This window comes from Zootermopsis nevadensis, unplaced genomic scaffold, assembly GCF_977971745.1.
Source record: "Zootermopsis nevadensis isolate Lab colony 2312 unplaced genomic scaffold, Znev_1.0 Znev_ptg000083l, whole genome shotgun sequence".
Lineage (NCBI taxonomy): Eukaryota > Metazoa > Arthropoda > Insecta > Blattodea > Termopsidae > Zootermopsis > Zootermopsis nevadensis.
In genome coordinates, this window is record NW_028259214.1 from 376904 (window position 1) to 404030 (window position 27127).

Sequence of the window (27127 nt, forward strand, 5' to 3'; positions counted from 1 at the left end):
TGACCACTTTGGAAATCTAGGCATATGTGGGATGATAATATTCAACTGAATCTTGAAGAAACTTGGTATGGACTGGATTCAACTGGCTGAAGATAGAGTTCAGTAAGGTTTTTTGTGAATATAGCAATGAAGTTTAGGGTCTAAAATTTGGAAAATTTCTCCATAAACTGTGCATCTGTCCTTTTTCTCAATGAGGATTATGCTCCATGGAGCTAGTTAAGGTTTATTATGTTACAGTATGTTTGGCATGACAGCATCCATTCTAATTAATTACTTTGACTGCACTGAGTGAAGTTGGTGCTTCATATTGCATACAGTCCATTGTTTACTTCAAGTGCTGGTATAGAAATTTGAACAGCATCAAGGTCATCACTCTGATCATGGAGCAGGCCCCTTTGCAATTTCAGTAAACTTTTACCAGACTTTTAATGGTGTTGAAACCCAGAAGACAGACATCTTCATACTTGCCACTGTGAAAACCTCAAATCCTATTGAATATATTAAAATTACTATATTTAGTTCCTTAGAACACCAATTCTAGTTACTGTCACTTCTGAAGATGCACCTCTTTTGTGATGTCATTGTTAAACGTGTAAGCTTAATAATCTGTGTTGATTATCTGGACCTGAAAACAAATTTGATACAAACATAATTTCAGGCTTTTGAAAATTGGCAGTTATTTTATGTTCTGGAATTGAAATGATGCGTGGCTGTGATATATTTGGAAGTTGGGATTATTTTAAAAATGTAACCAGCTACTTATTTGATTACCATCAGTATTATCAAAAACACTTTGCATGATATTAATGGAATTTACTGATATTTGTTCTTGGAAGCATGAAGGTAATTAAGTTCCTGTTCTTTTCTGCTGCATACTGTTAGATACAATGGGATATTTAGATGAATGGATGACTAGACCAGAATGAGCCTTTTTATTTTCAGTCTTTGTATTTATTCTATCTTGTGAGGCAGAACTAACCAGTCAAGGAAGATGATACATTGCTGTACTAATGTCATGTCACCAGTCATACATCAACATTTTAAATTATTGAAAGAATTTGAATGTTAGTCTGACCATACTCACACATTTCCATAGCATTAGTCAAATTGCCTTCAGCAGTAAAATCAGTCATGTATAATAAAATATGCCCTGTATAAGAAATACAATTATAGATACCAGAAAATTGTGTGCAAGGTGTTGTTTGTTACAGAAGCCAATATCTAATATGTTGAAACATTGTTTTGATAAACATTTAGGGCTACAGTTAAATTCAGATTTCATAATTAGCTTTTGATGGTAATTGGAAATTTGTCTTTGTTTCTAAATTATGCTTGTTTGCATAACCATGACTAGTGTAGGTTTAATTTAATACTGATGGGACAAAAGTCTATATAGGGAGGTAATTGTTCTTTAGGTTTTAAAGTATAAACTGTTCTTTCAATATTTGGCCAAAGCACCTAATATTAAAATTAAATGTTTATGGTTAGAATTTTCTAAATATGCTGATGTATGCAGTTTAATGGAAGATGAAACTGATGGTGAGAAATGTAATGCAAATTAAGAACATTCTTTAGTGTGTATCATATTTGAGGTGAAGATGGAGGCAGTATGTTCCACCAAAACATCAGTAACCACTTACAAGACTACACATTGTCATAGCTGATAAGAATATACTTTCCCAGCATATGCCCCTATGATTGTGATGTAATCCTGTCTAATTGATTTTGTAGGTTCCTTTTACAACAAATTATCTGTAATTAGAACTCATAAGCATGTTGCTTGTCATACAGATACTGAAATTCTCATTTGACAAAGAATTATACATATTTAAATTAAGCCTTGCTGTTCCTCTGTGTGAGGTGAAACATAGACTAATGTAATTGCTTTGAATTTTTGTTCATAAATATTAATTGAAAAGGCAAGGCAGAATATGTCAAGCAAATTTTTAAAAAAATTCTTATCATTTACTTCTTTTTTAATTAAGCATGTCTTATATTCCACTTGATGCAGCACTAGGGGTATACAATCATTTGCTGACCCTTAATTACTGCATTATGCAAAATATATTTTTTATAACAAAATAACTGTGGTGAAAGATTCAGTTGATCTGAAATGATAATCTGCATAAAATAAGTTCTCTTTAGATTACCTAACAAAAAAACAACACAATTGTGTCCATATAATTTGGGTATCATCTGATAGCAAGTTGGCCTGCTTTGTATGTGCATTTGTAGTTGTTGGGAGATTTCCTTTCCCACTGTTTTGTATTAATTTCTTTTGCTTAATTCCAACATTTCACAATAGTAGTGTTTTGCCATTTTGAAATGCAGTCTGTTTTTGCAAGACTCAGAATGTTTGTGTATTGTGTTTGTAGTAAAAGTAACTGTATTAATAGCATTACCTTTCCTTCTGATTCCACTCTCACATTTTAGCCCTGGCTTGATTCTGTACCAATATTCAAATCTGCAACGTCATCTGCTGGAAATCTGAGTTTGTTATCCTACCATGGATTGTGCAACAAGACTGGAAATCCTTCACCTTCATTGACATACCAAGTTGGTGATGAAGATTATGACAACAATAACAACAGCTATGAAGCTGTTCAGCATCCAGAAGGAAGGCAGGAAACTGAGCCAAAAGAAAATTCTGGCCTTAGAGATCTATCAGGAATGAACATGGATGGACACCGGCTACAAAAGAAACGCAAACGATGTGGTAAATGCAAAGGCTGCACAACTGTGGGTAATTGTGGACAGTGTCCACCCTGTAACAGCACACGGACACACCAAGTGTGTCGACAGCGCAGGTGTAGCAACCTCCTGATGGAAACAGCATTGGTTGTTCCCAGTCCTGCCATCAAGAGAAGCCACATTAATGTACAGGTTGGTTTGGTTTAGGCAGGTTTGCATTGCACTGAGCTCTGTCAAGTCTGAGAAGGACTCTGAGCCTTTATATTACAGTTCAATACTTTGCAGGACTTAAGAGCGTTTTTGGTGTAAAATTTGACTTTCTCAGGCTGACTCTTGCAATGCAAGTCTGGCTTGAATCTTTGACAGCTGTGAATTCCCACACTATGCATTTCCCTATCTCATAAGCATCTTTTGTCCCTTTATAGCCAAAAAGAAGATCCAGAATATGTTTACTTTAATTATACAGTGTTTAAGAATTTTCATGGATTGCTATGTAACTTACTTGCAAATAACTTTGCAGTTTGTATTGTTAAGTATACTTAACGAATTACAAAGTATGTATTAGAATCTATAACAATTTATTGTTACACATTCTGCCTGCAGTTTCTTAAGTAGAAATATCTAACCGTACTTATTTCTGTTTTAGTAGTGTTCAGTTATTAAGTAATGAAACTTGTATTGTTGAGGTTTTGGATGTCTTGAGTAAAGTAATTAATCTGGGGAATCTAATGCTTAATACTCTGTAATGAAACTGGAGCTGTTTGAATGTTCCATGCTACAGAGAAAGAAATTACAGGATGAAACTTCTAAATTTATATTTGTATTTGTCACAGTGCAGTTTATTTAGTAGGTGACTATATATATATATTATTTGAACTTAATTTATGGTGTCTTCAGGATTGTATGAATTATTTCCCACCTTATGTATTGAGTTACATGTTTATGTGGTTTCCACACATCTTTTCCCCCTTCAAACCAGATATCAAGATGTAATTTCTTTAAAATAAACTTGTGTCTTAGAACGTGGGAATAAAGAAAGTATTTTCTGGTATTATTGGTCAAAGGAAACCATTTCTAGAGTTTTTAAATGACTTGATAAGGTTATGACATTGTTTTTCATTTTCTTCAAGTTTTTCTTTGTTAGGCGACCATGAAAAATGTCTTATGTAAATACAGTAAATTCTAACTTCTGTGATCCTGTGTCAGAAAATGCTATTTTTGTAGTTTATTTTGGAACATTTAACAGGTAAAATTAACGTTATTGCATGAAGTGTATTACCATATGTTCCAAAAGTTGCTATTATGTTTTGAAAGCATAACCCCAGAGGTTTGCACCATTGATTTAATGGTGCTTGTGAACACAGTAACAAACCTTTGGCTTCCATAAAAGAGGGAATTTCTTGACCAACTGAGTAACTATCACTATCTCAAGGAGGACTCTGCTGAATGAAGTTAGATTAGTAAGGTATACAAGAGGAAACTGTCAAAGCATTTATTACCACAGATGTGATGCTGCTTGCACACGTTCAGACTTTGTAACATCATTTTTTTATGTGATCATCACTCCTTTAGAGGCACTTGTCCCAGTGAGAAACCAGTGCTATGAATCCCTTCATAGAGATATGCTGGTGAAAAACCTGTCATCAGCTTGTCACTGCCACATTATGATCATCATTCAAAAATTTCTGTTCCATTAGTGCTCTTTAAGGACCTGCATAACACAACAAAAAACAACATTTCTCCATAACTTAGATGAACTGGTTAATGCTGTTTCAGGAAGTAATCCCTGTTTACACTGAGACACACGTGAAACCCATAAATACAAAATGCAGAGTTACTGATAGTTACTGATTTTTAAAGTGGGGTTGGGGGGAGTACTTGGCCAAGGGATGTGGGGAGAGTTATAGACCAGCAAGTAAACATGAAATACAGCATGTGAAATGAGGGTAGGAAAGAATAAAAATACGGAAATTAAATAAGAGGATAGAAGAACATGAAACTGAAGAAATTAATACTTGGGAATTATGGATGTATTCCTGACATGCAAAGAAGGTAAGAAACAGCACTTGTGAGGACTGACAGGTGACCAACAGTGAAGACTGCAGAAAAGAAATGGAAGAAATATAAAATGAATGGGGAAATAAAGGGAGGTAAGGAATAAATGGAAAGAAGAAAAATATAGGATAAATAAAGACATATCTTTGTACTTGTTGGTTTGAGAACCTGACATATCACAGGGCTTTTCATATTTGTAGTTAAAATCTCAGCCTCAGGTGAAATTTAATGCAAATGCTGAATTTGCTGTTTTAATACAAAGGATACTGTTCTGTCACTGGCCAGATTGAGAAACTCGTACAGCAGTATGAAATAATCACATCTGATTAATGTCTACTGTAACTAGAGTTCATTGTTGAATATTAATGGACTGTGACATATATTCTTGCTTTTATGTACAGGTGTTCCCACTTTTATTTATTAGGAGGAAAGTGGTACCCACCTTTGTTGGACCTGCCATAATTAATGGAATATGTTCAGTGTGTCAATGCAATGTTTTAGATGGAGAGTGATCCTGAATAAAATATTTTCTTAAGATGAAAATGTTTAACTTACTAGCTTGTTTGGTGTGAAGTAATTTGTTCTATAAAGAATGAAGTTGTGCCATGGCTAGGGCGAAACAGATATTGCAAACATTTTTAACCCAAATTAATTCAGGACAATAATTTTGTTCCATCCTGTTATTACTGATGAGTGTTAATTTGGATCATGAAGAAAATACATATAACAAACTCTAGATGTCAGCAAATGATAGACTGCTGTACTTTAATAAGCCACATGCATAAGCTGCGAATAGGAAAAACTGGCGAACTCTTTTTGGGCAGAATAGGGGGACTTCTATGCATCTGTAGCATGTGTCATAAGTTCTTGTGCTAACTGCAGTGTCATTTGTATTCTGTGATTGTGAAAAGTTAATTTTTAACAATGAAAAGTGATCAAGATTATTGGATAATCATTATTACAGTTATATAAACAACTTTTAGTACAGTATGACTAGATGTTTTTCATAAAAATACATATCAATAATTTATTATTTTTGGATATGTTCCAAATGTGAAATAAAGAATAATTTTTTGGTGTTATACTTGCGGAAGAAAATTTAATCAGGGAATCCTACTTTAAGACATTTGTGCTATAATTTGTTAAAATTTTTTGTAAACAAGAATTAACTTCCACGACAACATTGGTGCTCTGTTCCCTACTTGACAATTTCTATTGAGAGAAATTGTAAAAGTAGGTAACTTAGCCCAGTATAGTAAGACAAGAATGTAAAGCTGGAGACCCAGTTACAGTCCTTAGTCAAGATGATTATCATATTTCACTCAGAACAAACTGTCACATTCTATAGGATAACTTTGAAATAACATACCATACTTTTCTTAGACAACTGGAAAGTTTTGATATAAATTTTCTGCCTCAGTGTTCTGAAAGTGTGTTTTAATTTTTGTCTGTTATTTTGCAGCAGAAACTTCAACAAGTGGCATCAAATGGACCAAATGGTGGAAAGCCTCCAATAGGACCTCCACCAAGCTATAGTGGAACAGTGATGGCACAGACACAAAGAAGCATGGGAGCAGCTATTGGCAGAGTAGCAGCCCAATATGCAGGTTTGCTGCCCATGGCCAGGCCTACTAATATGCAGGTGAGTGGATAAAATACATTTACTGGAATAAGGGCACAATGGATAGAGTGGGAAATAAGACTCTTGTCACCAAGAGGCAAGTCATAGGGAGAAAATAATGTTATAGGAACACTGTATTGGACATTGTCTATTGTCTGAGTACATTTGATGTACAGTGTTTCGGGAGTTAGATCTTCAGTTTATTGCTTTGGAAGCATGTTGTCTTTAAGCATAAACCTAGAAGTTCTGTTACTGCATTCACACTGAGGGGTGATCATTCTACTTTGGAAAAGGAAGAAGCAACATTAAGAGTGTCATTAATATGAAGCAAGAAATGAATATCTGCCACAACTCATAAGTGAAATTCTCAGCCAAACCTAGAAATGTAACCCTGCCAGTTAAATGGTGCTATATAAGTAGGTGTTATCAGAAAAAATTGCAGAATTGGAGGGGGAAATGTTCAGAATATATAAATCATTCAGATTTCAGAGTACTCATCAGACCAAATCCATGAATGAAATCCAGGAAAAGACTATATACAGCATCCCACGCAAATGTGGGAAAAATATTTAGGGGAGAGAGAAAGTTCATCGAGCATCAGAATTACCAAAACCAAATGCAACACAGGATCACAAGTTTGAGAGAAATTTCCAAGTCCAAAATAGCAGAACATCCATAGGATGATGACTATAGAATGTGATGGGAGAAGGCAGAAATCATCCACAAGAAGAAAAGTGATTCATAAGGAAACTGAAATAGTATTAAGATTTGAGGTTCTCATGACAGTGAGTCTGAAGATAGTTGTCTTCTGGATTGTTGTGCTATGTGGTCTGGTAGAAGTTTGCTGAAGTTTGAGAGGTCTCTGCTGCCTCGATCATCAAGGTGATGCGACTACTCATCGCACTGATGATGGAGGCAGTAAGGACTTCTGAAATGTCAGTAAACTTCTATCAAACTACAGAGTACAACAACCCAGAAGACAGCCATCTTGAAATAGTATTCATCAGAACAACAGAACGTCATTAGTCAACCAAGCGTAGATGTTCACTGCATATGGCTCCTTGTGCTATGGAATAGGAAAAATGGATCTAACATAACATAAATATAGTTATGACTACAATCATTTCTGGGCCACCCTGGTGGTTTTAGTGGTAAGCGGTCTAGCCTAGCGTTCGGAAGGTCTAGGTTTGATCATGACCATCATTATCATCGTCCATAAATAAACAACAACAACAACAATGATGGCAGCCAGTTGGCAGAAGACAGGACTTGAGTCAAGTACCGAAATGTTATGTTTATCAAATATGTCCAGTATAGTGTTCCTGTAATGAGTCAGGCATTGTCACAAATGTTTAGAGAATCATGAGAAAATAATGAACATGTTGTATCCCTGTATGCTGTATAGTTTCTGCTGTAAATGTTTTCTTGATATATACCAACAAACTTAAAATTACATTGGTTGTGAAATTATACCGTGGCAAGTGAATTTTGCCTTTGTCAGACCATCATCATCATCCTTACATACATCACATTTGAGTAAATCTACACAAAATCATTTTGTAATTATAAAACTATGATATGTGATGCCTTAGAAATCCTCCTGTATGTCTGAAATAATTGTAGTTTTAAATTAAAATGCATTCTGTTTCACATTTTAACAGTTAAAAAAAATTAATACTGATAGTAATCTAAATGACAACCATTTGAAGAATTTGAATTAACATTTTATGACATCAATCTTACCAGGTTGTTTAAAACTGTTGGAATATATAAATAAGACTTATTTTAATTTGAAAGTATAATTATTTTAGATATATGTGGAGCTTTACAAAGACTGTATGTCATAATTTTATAATTACAGGATAATTATTATAGATTTAACCTTTTAAAGCCCAGTGGTAAATATGTGCACCACATTCTTTAATAATCAGTAATTGTATTTTGTATTCTTTGGTGTAATCAGGAATTATTTTCTGAAACAGCATTAACCAGGTGATCTTAGGTAAGAAGTGTTGTATTTTCTTTGAGGTACAAATTTAATTCTTAAATATCATTCAGATAAGTTTCAGCTTCAGAGAGTTAACCATATGTGACACATTATAAGAAGGTGGCACTGATGAAGGCCTCATTAAAGCCAATACATATTTCTCATGGTATATTTTGACAGCCAGCATATAGTAAAATCTACCCACACATGCAAAAACTGTAGATGATACTGTGGACTCAATGGACATCATGTTTTTACATTTCAGTCTGAAAACTTTGTCTTTGTAAAACATTGTTAATAAATAATGTGTTCATTGTCATTATTTAGTAACAGTGGTTAGGTTTCTGGCAGTGGCAATATTGGATTAAACAAAAACATTCTCACTAATTTTGAATCTTATATGTAATTGTTTTATGTGGTAAATATAGAGTATGGATCGTGGTTCCTTCATCCTTCTCTTTCTTTTACCATTCTCACTGGCTGCCATACCAGTATATATCTGACCCACATTCTCAGCTTGACTCACTTCTACCAAGAGGATGAAGGCAGTATGTTCCTCTGAAATGCTGGTAACTACCTAGAAGACTATACTTTGTCACAACCCAGAAGACCACGATCCACATTTTTAATGCCATGAAAACTTTGGATCTCTGACAGTATCTCTGATAAGGGATGGCAGATGTGCTATGCTCCTGGTAAGTTAACCAGCGAAGGAAATGCACTTTGGGAGATACTCTGTATCTTGATTGGTAAGCTGTTGGTGACACAGTACATTTTGTCATCAAAAATCCTTCCTGTGTTTTGTTATGGATTAATATACAGGAAACTTAATTCCTGATTGAAGCCACTTATTTTTATGTTTAGTTATCATACCTGATTATAACAGGTTTGCATTAACCCCTCAACACCATGGGACATTTAATTTTTACACAGTTTTGGAGGCAGAGAATATTTAAATATTAAAGCTTTAAAATGCAATATTTCATTTGAACAGCAAAATATTTGAAAGAAACGATATTTTTTCCTTATAACACTGTGTCCAGAGAAGTGCACAGAATTGACATAAGACTATTTCAGAATTACTTTTTTCACAGTATACTTTTAAGAATTATGAAGGAACGGAATTTATTACCCTATAAATTATGCTTGGTGCAGTAGTTATTTGAAGAATGTCAGACTGGAACTTTGTGTTCCAGCGCATTTCACAAAGTCTTGTAGCTAACTGCCTTCTAAATGACAGCTGATCATTTCTTTTCCCTGCGTTATTTATGTATATTATCATGGCATTCAGAATTGAGATATTCAGAAGCTTGCAAAATATACCATTTGTTCATTCACTTTCTCTCCATCAAATAGGTGTGCGGCAGTCAGCCTTTCAAGTCATCCCCACACATGCATTGATTGTAATCTAACATTGAAATGGGCTTGACTATTTCTTTGCTTTTAACTGTAACAGCCCTAGTGTCATGACTGACACATAGAAATCAGTGAAGATTTGTCTCTCCACTTTGTGACAGAAACAGGGCCAGAATGCTGTGCTATTCACCTTCTTTCAGTTTTGTGTCTCTCATTTGTCTTGAAACATTTTTTCTCTTCAGTTTAATATACTGATCCAGTCTGTCTTGTGTAGTAGTCTTCATTGTTTTGTCCAGATATGGTGAGTTACAGAAATTATACATCCACACAGTCCATCCCTGTTTCAGTACAGGCTCTGCCAGTTTCAGACTAATTGCTGTTGTTTCTTTGGTGTTGACTATGTCCTTGCCTGCATGTACAAGAAAGGACCACAAGTCTGCAGTAGTAATGTCACACAGCTCATAAGTTTTGATTCAAAATTTTTATACCATGGGAGGAAGGTACTGTCTGAAAGACAGCCTTTCAAAGTATCAGTCATTTATTTGAAACATCCTGATTTGATAAATACAGTTTCTGAAATTTGTTATTTAGATGTGAAATTATGGGGAAGAATGTTAAAAAAAAATTCTGTCCTTGAAATCTGTTGACAGTTTCAGTTTTAGTAAAATGCAAAATAATTACAGATAGTTTCTGTCTCTGCTGTTGTAATGTCTCCAAATCCTGGTGTAGAAATTACCCTTCTTGTGGAAATATGATCTTGGTAGGTAGGCCCATAAGCATAAAGGGGCCCAGTAAAACATAAATTTTCCCCTCAGTCACAGGTTTCTAGGCCCTAGCAGTTGAGCTGCTTGATAATTTATGCCCCAGTAGAAACTGCTTGGCTTATCTATTGGTCTCTTCAACAGTTTTATAAGTTCTCTGCTGCAAAACGACTCAAAAAATATCCACAATTTTTTTCACTTGTTTTGCAGCACCTTGAGGCCCAATACTACCCATGACATTTTTCCTTTGTCCCTTGTATTTGTTTGTGTCTGCCCATACAAAGTCTTAAGTAATTTAATCACTGTTACTGCCCACCACAACACCGAGAAGGGTACAGTCATCCAGTTCATTGTCAATATCATACACTGAATCTGATAAAGTTTCTTTGCATTCACTGCCAAGAAACATTAACCCACTTTATCACTCAGAATACCTGATCACTTCCTGCTAGTAGACACCAGGCTTGTACATGCTAACTGCACAACACAGGCATTTGTATACAGAATTGTAATTGTTTTGTATGTGGCTGGAAGACTTTTATTATACCTTTATGAGTCAAGATGAAGCCATAAAAAATTCCAGTTCATGTTGTAAATACTTAAGTCAAGGCAGCACTGTCTGGATCATGAAACAGTAATTGAAAACACTCAACAATTTTTGTTTTTGTTTTGATCAACAGGCAGGGAGTAAGTAGTCAATCTAAGTTTTGATTCATATTGATCTAATGCATTTAATTCATGAGAAATCCCATAGTAGAGACAGGATTTGACTGTAATGTAACATACGAAACAGTCAGGCTGAGAATTTTTTTTACAGATTTGTAATTTATGCGCCACAGGAAAATGAAAGTGTGATAAAACATATGTGAGATGAAAGCCCATAATTTTTTCCTTGATTTCATACTGAATGAACAACATTGCATAAAAAAATAACTGCTGGTTATGCTGTGAATGTTGGATGGCGTTGAGGGGTTAAAATTTGGATACTGAAGTTTCACTCATACAAAATCAAGTACAACTGTACTTTATATACAGAGGACTGACAACACATTTTTCAGAAATTGATGATAACTTCCAGTTGATGTAATGTCACTGTTGTGTTTATTTAACATTTTACTCTACTTTGATGACTGAAAAAGTTCCCTTCACATTGAGTACAATGGATCATTTTGATTGAATTTTATATAGCTCCTGACATTGATGAGAACCTTAAATGTCACATAGCACTTTGTACGTCTTGACTGTGCAGATAAATTGTATTTTACTTTGTATTGTGTAAAAATAATGTTCTAATTTTCCCCATAATGCTTATTATTATATTAATTTTATAATTCCTGTTTATTGTTGATTTTGAATTTGTACAGAATGGCATTGTCTACAGGCCACTGCAGTATACTTGGAGTACTTACAGTTTTTTTCCTCTTGTGTAATCACAACTGAGGTGGAAAACTGTAATACAACAAAGATTAGAAAGTTTGGTATATTTTCTAAAAAACAAATCCATTTTGAGTTTTTTTACGTTGTCACCAGCTCATGTACAGCCTAACCAATTCAGCAGATGTATGATTTTTATGACAGCACAGGTTTTTTGGCTGGCTACCATTTCCATAGTTTACTCATTCATGTTCAGCATTGGTACCAAACATAAATAAAGTGACTGTTGAACATTTACATGTTGCAGATTTGTTATTACAGCAACTGTTCACCTATTTTGCATTTGTATTTTAATACAAAATGAACAAAATCTCAAATTTGTTGTCTTGTTCCCGAGTTGGAGCCATGCCCCAGCGTGGATGTAACCAACATTTTGACAAGCATTATGATTCTTTGTACTGAAGATTGTAGTGGCATTGTTTTGCCAGTACATAGGTTTTACCTGACCACAGTATACAATGTGATAAATAAAAAATTTCAATCATTTTAGATGAAGTGTTTAATTAACACTGTGTGAGATGTAATTCAATCAGTAGAGAGACTGACTCTGGGCTGGGTGACTAGATTTTGTTTCTTGTTAGGCAGAATTTTTCTCTCAACCCATATTCATACATGTTGTGGGGTCCATCAAACCTCCTATATGTTTAGTACCAGAGACCCTTTTCTCAGAATAAAATTTTCAGAACATAAAGTTAACCACTTTCCTCCATGTTAGAGCAAGGCCAAAAATGTATGCATCTTTACTTTCATGCCCTCTGTATTTTGTCATGGTATGGTGATTAGACATGAGAAAATTGGTATGTGCCTTTTATCCACATTTTTGTAATTTTCAGGATGATATTATATTGATGTTCTGTATTTTTTTTGTTTTCTTTAATTTTGAATAATATAATCTTAGTAGTTCCTTTCATATTATTTTGTATTAAATTAAGATGTTCATACCAGAAATGTGCTTGTTGGCTTATGAACATAGTGTATGTATTAACACTAATGGTGAGTAAATTGTAATTGTACTTTGCAAGGAAGTGCCTGTACTTTTGTAGAAATGGCTGCTGAATGGAGTAATGTTGGTGACTGATGTGCCTATTAATACTGCAGATGCTCACTCATAAATGTGGCTGGTTGGGCTGACTCTGTGAACAATTATTTTGTGTACATGAGACATCTTGAGAATTGTTTCCTGTGTTTTTGAAACGGTTTGACTCTTTACATTGTCTTGCATGTTATTCCTAAAACATTCTTACAGGGCTTCATCTTCCTTGATTTATATTACAGACTGAATCACAACAACAAAATTCTAACTATACACGTACTGATTCTTGAAAAGACAGTATTAGAAACTGGGTACTTGAATATAACATATACCCTAATTTTGAAAGCAGGCACTTTTGTATTTGAGTAAATATGGTACATGTCCAATACAAATTGGTGCTGATTTCTAGTTATATTTTTAGGAATGTGGGTTATGTCTTTGACTGGTGAATTATACTGGACTTTGTTCAGTCATTTTTATATGGACTTCTTTTCTGGCCCCAAGGTTTTCAGTAACTTGGTCTTGGACATTTCCAGTTGTCACCTGTGTCTTTTCTGCCATGTAACACTTGCTAAATTGTGCTTTTATTAATTAAGTACCACCCCTTCAATGTGGCTAAAAATGTCTTCAGGTGAGTTTAATTAAGCTTGGTATGATAAAGTATACATAATTACAGATTTGGTAATTTATATTCTGAAGTCATCACTTAGTCTCGTAATTAGTAAAACTTTCAACTTGCATGATGGGAGTTCACATAGGATAGAGATATCTGGTAAAAATAAGAAGAAATGTAATTCTAAAGTGATTTTTATATATTTTCTGCAACTTGCCCTAATCACCTGGGACACAATTTTCTCTAGGTACTTGGCACTAGGTCAAAACAAAAAAAAAAACTGGTATAAAATGTGTTTGTCAATTTTCTATTAAGAACCTCAAAATGCCTGCCTGCTGTAAGTGAATGAGAGCATACAGCAAATTTTATTAAATCAGATCCATGCATAGTTTCAGCTACATACAGCTCTCCAGAGTTGATTGAAAATGCATGTAGTATTTGGACAGTTTTGTGATAATAATTGCAGTGCATTCAAATTGATTTTTTGATCAATGTTATTATGGACCTATAGTGGATGATCTATCAAAGTAAAGTTTAAAAACCTCAGTGCTATAAGTACTATAGTTCATGAAATTGTACGAAAGAAGGTGGCCCTGCAAAATATGTTTTAGATAAATTTTATTCATGCTGTTTATTGCTTTTAGGTGGATCTTGAAAAAGCAATTAAGGAAACAGAATCTCTTACTTTTGTCATATTTATCTGGCAACCAAATGACAACTATTGCATTTTGTGACAGACTTTAGTTTGGTTTGAATTATTTGAAGGACCACTTTACCTTTTGGCCTAATTGAACCCCTTTCAGTCTGATGATATTTATGAATGATTCTTGATATATGGCCCTTATATTATACAAGTATTTTCATCGGCAAGTTTCATTTACCTTTTCATATTATGATTTGTTATATGGATGTAAACACATTTTTGGTTATATCTTTCTAAGTGCGTAACTGAAAGAAATCTTCTTCTGTGGCTCTCTGGTCTGTATTCGGTCCATGGCCTCCTCAATTCTCCTGTTCCATTCAGTCCTATCCTCTGCTGCCTTCTTCCAATTTCTAATTCTCAGGAGCAGTGTGGCATCCATTTGAACTGCATCCTCCCATCTGTCCCTGGGTCTTCCAACTGGATTTCTTCCTCCAACACTACCTTTGAATACCATCTTTGGAATTCGGATGTTGTCCATCCGAATCAGGTAACCTGCCCATTGAAGTCTCTTGATTTTTATAAATTGTGACAATGGTATGTATTTATATAATTTATAGATTTCCTGATTAGTTTTTATCCTCCATTCACCTGCTTCTTGTGTTGGGCTGAAAATTTTCCTCAGGATTTTCCATAAAAAAAGATCAACTTTATCTGCTGCGTTCTGGTTGCGTACCCATTTTTCACTCCTGTATGATATTATGCTATGGATGAAAGTTTTATATAATGTGATTTTTACTTTCTTAGTTATTCCTTGGAATTTTATCAGTGGTAAATCGAGAAATATGCTTTATTGGCCACTTGAATTCTGCTTTGTATTTCTATAGTTCCTCATTCTTATTTGTTATGCATACTCCCAGGTATGTGAATCTTTGCACCACTTCTGTTTCATGTTCCTTGATCTTTATATGATGGTCTAATGATCTCCTTCTTGTTTGTATTAAGGTTTTTGTTTTCCTTGTGTTAATTTGTAATCCAACTTCTTTTCCTTTCTTGCCTAGCACTTCAACTACTTCTTTGACTGATCTTAATGATCTTCGCAAAATATTTATGTTATCCGCATACCCTACTATTTGTACCATTTTATATTCCAAAGTGCATTTGGTGTCTACTGCTAGTTTTCTAATTACATGCTCAAGGGCAAGATTAAAGAGAAGTGGTGCTAAACTGTCTCCTTGCTTGAGGCCTTGATTTATTGTAAGGCTGTCTCCCAGTTGATTTTGTATCTTCACATGTGCTTTAGTGTCTTCCATCGTCATATTCGTAAGTCTTATTAGTTTCCCAGGTATCTTGAATTGGTGCATTATAAGGCTGATTCTAGTTCTATCTATGGAATCATATGCTTGTTGGAAGTCTACAAATATCTGTGTTATCTCTATGTTTCCTTCCCAGCATTTTTCTAGTATTTGCTTTACAGTATATATTTGATCAATGGTAGACCTGCCTCTCCTAAATCCGGCCTGATATTCTCCGATATTCTCTTCGGCATATGGCTGTAGCCTATCTTTCAGTATGTTTGTAAACATTTTGTATGCCACACATAACAGCGATATCCCTCTGTAGTTCTCACATTTTTGTTTATCTCCTTTCTTGTATATAGGCCATATTATGCTCTTCTTCCAATCTTCTGGCATTTGTTCTAAATTCCATATTTTGTTTATAAGGTGGTGCAGCACTGTTATTAACATACCTCCTCCATATTTCCAGATTTCAGCTGGTATCAAATCTATACCCGGCGCTGTATTATTTTTTAATTTGTGAAGCGTTTCTTTAACTTCTGTTAGTGTGGGTGCTTGCTGTTCTTCTGTATCTTCTATATCATGTCAGATTGTTAATCCTTCACCTGTCTCTGATTCAATTCCTCCCGTTTCCAAAATATTGAGTGCTTGTTCAAAATATTCTGTCCATCTGGATAAGATTTGTTTTCCATTTCCTAACAGCTCTCCTTTCCTGCCGTTGCAGATATTAGTTCTTGGTTTAAACCCTTCTTTTATATTCTTTATTTCTTTGTACGCCATATATGTGTTACCTATTCTAAGTTTCTCATTAATTTGACTTAATTTCTCTGTCATGTGTTTCCTTTTCTTCCTGCGACAAGTGTTTTGAGCTTTCTTATTCAGTTCTTATAATTCTTGTTTCTTTTTTCTGGTTGGGCATGCTAAATCTTGTTGATAAGCTTTATCTCTTTCTTGAATGTCTTCTCGGCATTCTTCATCAAACCATTCTTTCTTTTTATTAAATTGTGCTGTCCTGAGTGTGACCTTTGCTGTTTCTTCAACACTCTCTTTAAGTCTTCCCCATATTTCCTCAGTACCCTTATCATTTGTTATATCTTCTGGTTGTTGCAATCCCATGCTTTCCAGTTTTCCTTCTAAATTGGTTACGAAGGTTTTCCTGGTCTTCTTATCTTCTAGCTTACTAATATTTACTTTTTGCACTGCCTCTGTACCATTCTTTGGAAGTCTCAATATACTTCCTCTGAAGACTGTTTTAACTAAATAGTGGTTTGTCCCACAACTTGCTCCTCTGTATGTTCGGACATTTATTACACTTGTACCTCTTCTCTTGTCTATTAACACATGATCAATTTGGTTGTTGGTTATTCCATCTGGTGATCTCCATGTATATTTATGTATTTGTTTCCTAGGGAAGAAAGTAGAGCTGATTATCATGTTTTTACTAGTGGCTAAGTCAATGAATCTTTGGCCATTATCATTGGATGTGTCATGTAGACTTTGTTTCCCTATTGTCTCCTTGGTATATTTCTTCCTTACCAATCTGTGCATTTAGATCGCCCACTATCATTTTGGCATCATTATATGGTGTGCTGTCTATTATCTGCTCCAGTTTATTATAAAACGTTTCTTTTATTGCTTCATCCTTATCCTCTGTAGGTGCATACACATTTATGATAGACAGGTTACACAACTTGGTTCTAATCGTTATTTTGCATAGTCTTTCATCTATGGGTTGGAATTCCATCACATTTCCTTTAAATCTTTTGTCCACTATGAAGGCTACCCTTGCCTCTCTATTTCCTTTCTTCTTACCACTGCTATAGATAGTGTGTGTTTTTGTGTCCCATATTTCCTCACTTGTCCATCTTGTTTCTTGTACCACTGTTATGTGTACTCTATATTTAGTTAATTGATCTGTAAATACTCACAATGCTCCTGCTTTAAGAAGGGTTCTAACATTCCACGTACCAATCTCAATATCCTTATCTTTTCGCTTAATTCGTCTTCTGTTAGGTCCGTCTGTCCGAGGCTTTGATTGAGGTTTCAAAACATATTCCTTTTTACAGTGCAAGGTTGTTAGCCTTGCGACCAACCCCCCAACCTGGAGGGCCAGGGTACCTGTCTTAGTCTGACCTCTCCCCCTTGATCAATCTGGCTAGGGAGGCCCTACCAGTAGCTATGCTACCACCAGCATAGCTCTTGGGATCACTGAGGTACTCAAGCCCCACCACCACGACAAGGTAACTGAAAGAAATATGCCAAACAAAAGTTGTGGGTATCTATAAAATATACGTATTATGTCGTGTAGTATTTTTACAAAATTTACCAGTTTCAAGAAGGTCACTATTATAAAATCTTGTGTATGAAATATGTACCATCAGAATTGTTATCCAAGCTTCTGTATTTCAATCACCATTTCCACCAGCTGATCAAGACTCTAAAATTACCCTGTGAACTATTAGGGATCATAAGTGAGCCATTTCTGTTAAGGACTGTAGTTATAAATGATAAGATTGGAAATGTGTTTGCAAAAGTTTCAAAGGCATTCTTTATACCATATCCTGTTGGTGTGATATCAAGTAGTCTACATGGACACTAATGGGTAGCAGTAGCATATATTATATATTGTCACTGACAGAGTGTATTACAGTATATGTGTATCTTGTAAGACCAGTGATGTGTGGCAACACAATCTTGTCAGTTGAAAGATATGATAAGTTGTGCCCATAAGATATTTTTCTTGCTTAGAGTTCTGTCTGTATGAGCCCTTGTATTGATTTCCTCAACATCTACTGAAATTTTTCTTTTTGGGAAATGGTTGCATATACACAGCAGAGAGGCATTATGTGTAAATGAGATGCACCTTTTAATGGCCACCAGCTACAATGTATTTGAGATAATAAGTCGTCAAATACTTCAGGACTTCATGAATACACATATATGCAATATGTTTGTTTTCTTGGATTCCGGGTAGCTCCATCAGTAATAAAGGGTGCAGCAGAGGAAATGCATGTTTTTCAAATGGCTAGTACTTGGCAAGGAGGAGGGTGGGGGATTTCTGCCCCCTTGCTAGTAGACAGCTTAAATGATGCTGTTACAGTAGCCATGGCACCGTGGACCTGCGAGCATTGGGCGTTTGTCGTTGAAAATTATATCAAAAGTGGTGAATCCGTGGCCGCCTTGCTCCTCTGACCTGTCCGTATGTGACTATTTTGTGGGGTTACCTCAAATCAAAGGTCTACAGAAACAAACCACGCACCATCCAGGAACTGAAAGATTCCATTTGCCAGGAAATCGCTACTGTGGGGGAAGAAATGTTGGGAAGAGCAATGCAGAATTTCGAGGAGAGGCTGCAAGAGTACGTGCAGAAGGAAGGGCGTTATTTTTCGGAAGTAATTCAAAACTTTCAACAAAAACTGCATATTAAAACCTTTCTTTTTGTGTAATTAAAAATTTTTTAACTCGAAAATCAATTGAGTTATTGTTATTTGAAAAACATGCTCTGCCGCACTCTGTATTACTGCCTGCACACACTGGATGACCAGTCTTAATTATGGACTGGCTCTGGGACCCAATAGGACAGGGGATCTTTTCTTGGACTTTAAGTCACTAGAGCAGCGTTTCTCAACCTTTTAACCCTTGCAGAACCCTTGAAATAATATTCATGTCTCAGGGAACCCCTACATAAAAATTATTATATATCATTATTAATATCTTTATTTCTCTTTTATAAACTTAAAGTTCATGAGGGAAACATCATATATTTGTTCTGATAACTGGTTTAAGCAAAAAATAACTTCCGTTTTTCTCAAGTTTATTGACAATACAAAAAAACTGAGGTCAAACTGCCTGTTCAAGAGACCTCATATGGAGGTTTTCATTCACACAAAAAATTAACCCCATATCTGTGTGTGTGTGTGTATATATATATATATATATATATATATATATATAAACCAATATCTTATATAACACATATAAACAGAATGAAAACAGATAATAACTACTACAATAACTTAATTGTTTATTGACAGTGTTGAAAAGGCATAAGATAAATCAAGGTAAAATGTCATATGAACAAATATGTCTCAAGGAAAGATATTTTTGAAGCCAATTTAGATAATAAAATTTACTTTTCTAATGTGAAACCTGTGCTTGTCTTTTGGTACACAAATACTTAATTCGGGGTCAACCTTTGGATAAACAGACGAGGATTTCATCTTCAACTGAAAGGAGACGATTTCTGTCTTTGTTGTTGATACTTGTTAAATAAGATAAAGCTTGCTCACACATGTAAGAGGTTGAGAACTGCAGAAATATATTTATTGCTTTCCTATGAATGGCACGATGCTCTTCTTTCACAGAAATCCAGAACTTGTCCAGGGATAGGTCAGTAAATCTCATCTTGAGTGTATGATCAGATTGCAGCCCACAAAGTTCTTCCTCTTCTCTTAAAGTCAAGTTCTCAGGATGAGCAGAAGATTCAGAGTATGGATCCCTCACCCAATCATACACTTGTGTTGAAAGGGAAGGAAAATAATGTTTGATTTTGATCAACAGTTCTTCCAGGTGGGATTTAATAAGACTTGAAATTTGCTGATATCCTTCTTTACTTTTAAGCCCCACCAGTAATTGAAACATCTCAAGATTCCCTTTTGCAACATGATTTTTCCAAAGATTCAGTCTTCTTTTAAATCCAAGAATCTTGTCACTTGAAGTTAATATAATTTCTCCAGGGCCTTGCAGTGACTTGTTCAGCTGATTCATGTGATGCAAAATGTCTGTTAAGTAGGCTAGTCTCTGCAACCATTTTTCATCTTCAGTGCACTTGGCAAAATGTTGCTTATTGCTTTTTTGAAAGTATTCCTGCAATTCATCTTTTAGCTCAAACACCCTATTTAGAATTCTTCCTCTACTCAGCCACCAGATTTCTGCATGTAGCAAGAGATTTATGTGCTCTTTGTACAGGTTTCCACACAGCTTTTTAACCAGTGTGGAGTGAACTGGTCTTTGTTTAATAAAGTTAACCATTTTTTCAATTCATCTCCAAGAGGTATTGAAATCAGCACCTCTCTGTGAAGAAAGCAGTGTGTTGATTCAACATCAGCATTTTCTTGTTTTACGTGAGAAACAAAACCTCTTATGGAGCCAACCATGGATGGGGCACCGTCAATACAGATGCCAACACAGTTTTTCCAGGAGAATCTTTTGTTTCCAGATATGGGGACAAAACATTGAATATATCTATTCCTTTGCTTGTCTCAGACAATTCTTTGCAACAGAAAAAGTTTTCTTGAATTTCACCCTCATTGAAAAATCTTACAAAAGCTACAATGTGACATTTATTGGTAAAATATGTTGACCCATCAACCTGGATAGAAAAACTGCTATTTTTCAGTTTATTACACAAAACCTCTTCAGCATCATGTGACATGTCATCGATACGTCGACTTATTGTACTGTTTGAAAGTGGAACATTTTCAATTTCTCGTACCTCATCTTGTCCCAGCATTTTACCCACTATAATTTTACATGCTGGCATTATTAGGTTCTCACCAACTGTGTGACTTTTCCTTTTCTGTGCAATAATTTCTGCTACCAAATAACTTGCTTCTTGAGCCTTTTAACTGACACTGAATTTATTAAGCTGTACTCTGTTTATTTTTAGATTCCAATAGCATTATAAAATAATCAGCACTTTTATTTTTCATATGACTGTGATTTGTCGTGAAGTGTCTTTTCAATTTTGCTGGAGCCATTGCTGCATTTGAAAATTGTTTGCCACAGATGAGGCACAATGGAATAGGACAACCTGGATCACCAGTCCATGTAAAGCCCATTGATAAGCAACTTTCATTGTAAAGACAAACCTTTTTTGTGCACTAGTGCAGTGAAATTTGTCAGGAGATTGCAATTCTTCATCACTAGCCTCTTCAGAATTGTCTGGATGTTTCCTCTTCAAAAATCGCCACATTGCACGGTCAGACATTTCTCTAAAATAAAAAAATTAAATAAAAAATGTAAAAAAGAAGATAAATAAATTGATAAATAAAATTTAAACAAAAAAAAAACTGAAGCAAATAAAGGCAAACAGAAGAATTAATTTTGGAAGACAGAGAGAGAGAACACACACACAAATTTCTCATAAATTAACAAAAATAATCATAAACATACTTAAATTTTTAAAATTCATATAACCAGATAACATCCCTAAATGATGGGTAAAATTTACTAAATAACCTGGGTGAATGAGGGGCTGTACCTGCACGCCAGAAAGCACAGACAGGACTGATGGCGACCATGCATGCGTCCTGTACTTGACTGAGTCACTTGATGATACGTGAATCCGCCACATACAGCTCCTGTACACTGACCACTAAAGGTGGTTTCACACTGGCGCCGTATGGATATCGCTAAATATATTTCCTATGATTATTATACTTCTAAATGATATAACAGATTGAAGACTTTATTATAATACCCAAGAATTTTCCAAGAATATGATGTATGTGTATAGTAAAATGACGAATATGAAATTAAACACAAAAATGACTCAAAAATACATTTACATATGATTAGCCTATTCATCACTATTTCTCGTGGAACCCCATAGTTCCGCGGAACCCCAGTTGAGATACGCTGCACTAGAGCATTAAACTGTTCCCTTCCCTCCATTGAATTTTTAAGTTAAGACTGAATGTAGCTTTATTACCATTCCTCCTACATGCCTTAACTTTTGGTACTTATGTGCAGGGACTCCTTTACTATTTTTGATATATTGTACACTTCGACTTATATGGCTCCACTTAAAGAAGATTTCTAGATTGAAGACATTTTTTGAATGCCTCATATGCAATATTACTTGCCATTTGGCATGGAAGTTTTTGTGTTTTGGTTTGTACATAACATAATGTTCCTCGAGTCCAGTTCTGCCATAAGACCACAGCTTTGAATCTATGAACATACTGACTACTCTTCAAACTGTGCATTAATTTAATGCATGTGCAAGTATATTATATCTTTTGTTGGTAATGATACAATTTACTTTATAATTAGCACATTAGTTTCTTTTTCTTTTTATTTATTTATCTTTTTTTTAAATTTTGGTACATTGGTGCATGTGTTCCAGGTTTCAGGGTACACTTCCTCTCAGCCTTCTACTACGGCTTCGGCTAGTTTGACGACATCAACTACTGGTAATTTTGACTTTCTCTCTCCATTGATACTTGTTGGCAGAGCCAGTACTGGTAGAGTAGTGGGGTGGGGGATTAATGCAAACTGTAAAACTTTATCATGACAAGTTGATGGTGTTTCTTGCATTATTCTTTTGAACAGTCCAGCATATGTATCTGAGACCAATGTTGCAGGCAGGATAAGATGAACTCTTTTGGTAGTGTTTCCTTGCAGACTGGAATTGTTGGTACAAGTGACAACTGTATTGTACCTTTATTACAGGGCCAATTTAAAATTACTAGTGTTGGCACAGTCGTTTCAAAAATCCAAACCAGGCTGTCAAGTTAGCATATATACCAATGGGGTTAAAGATAGAAATTCATCTCTGTTTTTTGATATTGTTAATCTTGATATTGGCAATACTGGAGTTCCAGTGTTTGGAGGTACTTCACCAAACTCTTATCTTAATGATAATGTTGCTAATGAACAGAATCTTAATGTGATCCCTCCGAACTTACTCATAACGGTTACCCAGCAGCCAGTGGTCCCCATTATCTTTTATCAGTCATAGGTTTTCACTCTATAATTCATCATGCCATTTGCTAGAGTTACGATTGTTCTGTAGCCAGTCAGTGTGAGGGTACTGACACTTTTTAGAATTATATTTGTGTGTTACTATATGAAATAATAATGTGACAGATGTTTTAGCTTAGATAAAGTTTGTAGCTTTCAAGGCAACACATATAAGTATACAGTCATTTTGGTCCAGAAGACCCGCATATTTCTGCATCTTCATATTGGTAAAATTTTAGTTATGACACAGTATTTTTTATTTTCTTAATGAAGATGGCTGTCTTCTGGGTTATAGCACCATGTAGTCTGGTAGAAGTCTACCAATGTTTCAGAGGTCCTTGCTACCTCCATAGTGAGTCCTGAAGATGGTGGTCTTTGTACTCACTGCAGTGAGAACCTCTAATCCTAATTATGACTGTACATTTACATTTTGAGTTCTGTTATTCCTCCTCTTTTGTGTAATACTCTAAACTTCTTAATGCTGGTTTTATTTAAATCATCTTTTTCTGCCAGTATGTTTTCATGGTGACATAATTTATATTGCTGAAAAGCTATGAAGATGTAAGAGGAGAAGTTTATTTTACTTATTTTCTCTGGTGCTTGATTATTCTAGTATGATATATAACCAAGATGTCTTATGTGCAGCATTTAAAGGGTTGACATATGGCATCTGACTTTATACTGCTTATATTTTCTGCCTGATACGTATATAAAATATATTTTTCTATTACATTTGCTCAAATTTTGTATTAATCTTTAATCTCTAAAATTTTATTATTTTGTTTTATGTAACTAAATAATTAACTAATTGATTAACCAACCAACCAACCAACTAACTAACTGTTTGAAGCAAAGTCTTTCTTGAGAAGCTGATAGTGTGCTCAGCCAGTCATGAAATTTCTCACTTTTTATGGAATCTGAAGTTTCAATACCATGTTCACAAGATCCCACCACCAGTCTGTATCTATCCTGAATCAAAAGAATGTAATCCACACCCTGATGCTTTGTTTTCCTGAACTTTATTTGAATATTATCCTCCTATCTATGCCTAGATCTTCCAAGTGGTTCTTACCTTTATTCTTTCAAACCAGTTATGTATCTCCCCATACATACTACATGCCATTCCCAGCTCAACCCCCTTAATTTGATGATCCAAGTAGTTAGTAAAGAGTATAAGTAATGGAGCTCCTCCTAATGCAATTTTCTCTTGCCTTTTTCTATTTTATTTCTCATGGGTTTAAATATTCTCCTGAGAACCCTGTTGTCAAACACCCTTAATCAGTGTTATTCCCTAAATATGAGGGACCAAGCTTCACATCCATGTAGAACAACTGGTAAAATTAACATTTTGTGTATTTTAATCTTTATGTTTTAGACAGTAGACAGGAAAACAAAAGTAGCTGAACTGCATGGTAGCAAGCATTGCCCAAATTATACCTCTTCTTAATTTCTTCTACCTTACCAAATATTATAGTTATGTTTTCTTTACCTATCTTCCCCATTTAGCATCTTTATCTGTCTTTCTTTAGGCTATCTTAGAAACTCACTCTATGGTGCAGGTTATTCTTTAAAAAGTTGGTTGTATCTGGCTTCCCAAAGAATAGCCCACATTCTTTGTGGAAGCTGTAGGTCAACACCATGTTTACAAAAACCCATGACCGGTTTCTTATCACGAGTTAGTTGCATCCAGTTTACTCCATCGATTCTTATCTCCCTAAGGTCCATCTGAATGTTATTCTCCCACCTCTGCCTGGGTCTTCCCAGCTCCCTTCTGGCCTCCCAACCAGTACCTTGTAACCCCTCCCCTCACCCACGTGTTCCAAATGTCCCATCCACTTCATCCTCCATTAATAATAAAAGCACACATTAAATATACACTCTTGAAATGTGATATGTTGGTGAACAGGACCTTTTGGCTTATCGGTTTAAATACATAAATAGCAATTTCTCACAGACATGATAGTAATTTTGGCCAATGTTGCCAAACGTTGTGGTCAAGTGGTTAACTCTCATGCTTTGTATTTAAAAACTGCGCTGTTCCAATGTTATAAAAAATTTTCTGAAAAATGATTTGAAATGTTTCTGTCTGTTGAAAGTATAATTTGTGCTGCTGAAAAGTTCTTGGGTTATATATTTTGTAGTTTTACCAGTGCCAAATTTCTTTTCTGCTTCTGATGTATGTACTAATGACACAGCACATCTCATAATGCAGAGAAGTACTTCACCTGCATTCGGTGGAGACCATCACACGTTGAAAACAAAGAGTATTCATTTTTGCTGTTCTAAGTAATGGAGTTAAGGACATTTGAATTTACTGAGGCAAGAATTTTTAAATGGGGAAGATAACAATGAGCAGATAGACAACACTATTGAGAAGACAACACATGTTTATTTGATGAATAACTAGAGCTAGATTGGTGTAATGTGTTGTGTGTTCTACTGAAGTTTTTAAAGTATGCACGTATACTAACAAAGGATATGTGGATAGATATTCATTTACTTTATGGATTCTGCAGTGAGAATGCTGCAGCAGCTGTCTGACAATATAAGAGATGATTCCAAAATTGACATACACCTTTAGATGCTTTCACAGGTGTTAGGAAGAAAGGTAACTTTCCAAAGCAATGCCTTTAGCATCCAGTTCAGCAAACAGTTAATGTGGGAGAGGACACACCCTGATGGTCAAGCCACCAGTGTTTGTTGAATGTCTCTGTAAATCCACAAACTGCAAATGAGGAGAACTCTTAACTTTCTTGGTTATTATCTATTTCATCAGCAGATTGTTCAAGCCCTTCAACTTGAAGATTGTCCTGCACATATGGAGTTTTGAAGATTATTCAAAAGGAAATGTTAATTCCTTGTCTCTTGTGAGGCAGTATTCTTGAGGGATGGTATAATGAACCATAGATATTCTCACTTGTGAACTTATTGGACCAGTGTTTGAACAGAACCTAACTGCAGAGATGTACTGAAGCTTGAAGATGGCTGTTGTCTCAGTTGTTGTGCCATGATAATGGGGGCAGCAATCACTTTTGAAACATCAGTAAGCTTCTACCAGACTACAGTTACAACAACCCACCTTCAAACTCACTGCCATTGAGAGCCAGAAATCTCACGTACCTATGCTCCCTTGAAGACTCTCTACAAGAACTGCTGGAAGGTGTGCTGCTTGATGTAAGAGTGTGTGCTTTCAGCACATTGGTGCTCCAGCACACTTTTCAAGTTGTGTTATATAGTTTTTGAACCAGTGCTTTGAAGGTCACTGGGTCAGCCAGGGAGGATCACAAATCTGGCCACTGAGGTTGCTGGATATGGTGCCTTTGGGCAGCATATGAAAAGCCTTATGAAAAGAAATCATAATATTTGCAGAATTAACTGGTTTCATCTTCAATTGTGCTATGCAGATCAGAAATGATTACACCATTCTGTGCAGAGCAAGTAGTTCTGTTTTATAGAGATTGAGAGTTTGCCTAAAAGAAGGTGGTTGGTACTTGAGCAGTTACTGTAATAAGTTACAACATTAATAACAAATGTAAAACAATGCACAGTAAATTTGCCAGTATTGATACTTATAATGACCTCCCCTGAATGTGCATCATGGACACCCTGCATAGGCAGCGTTATCATTTAAAATGCTATTTTGTAAAAACTCATGGAAAATCAAATGTAGAGAGATTCTGTGATGAAGAAATGTTAATGAAATCTGCCATTGGTAACTGATCTTGTTAGATACTGTCTGCTATTATAATTTTTAGGCAAGACAGTGAAGTTCAGAATAGGATGAAGCATATTCTGAAAGTGAAACACAAGTTCACATAATTATGACTGATTCCACCAAGAACATTAATTTTAGAGTTTAAAATTTACAGTCACACATTTCCACTTTGTGCTT

The 27127-nt window shown here is 35.2% G+C and overlaps 1 protein-coding gene and 1 long non-coding RNA gene across 6 annotated transcripts in view; one reads left to right on the plus strand and one right to left on the minus strand.

Annotated features, from left to right (window-relative positions):
* The window catches only part of LOC147870913 (uncharacterized), a 49972-nt gene that overhangs the window by 12064 nt on the left and 10781 nt on the right, over positions 1–27127 (plus strand). For 3 of the 5 annotated variants that reach the window (XR_015533016.1, XR_015533015.1, XM_087341642.1), the window contains exons 4-6: positions 2434–2883; positions 6209–6388; positions 22619–22685. Coding sequence is in view for 3 of the 5 variants with exons in the window: in XM_087341642.1 (XP_087197768.1) it covers positions 2671–2883; positions 6209–6388; positions 22619–22685 (460 nt within the window). In the remaining 2 variants the exon portion in view is untranslated. The remainder of the gene's footprint in view (positions 1–2433; positions 2884–6208; positions 6389–22618; positions 22686–27127) is intronic. The other 2 variants (XM_087341643.1, XM_087341644.1) reach the window with 2 other exon arrangements.
* Positions 19501–27112, minus strand: LOC147870914 (uncharacterized). The gene is made up of 2 exons (XR_015533020.1): positions 26356–27112; positions 19501–21482 (listed from the first exon to the last, which is right to left on the minus strand). It is a non-coding gene; the product is annotated as an uncharacterized LOC147870914 (long non-coding RNA).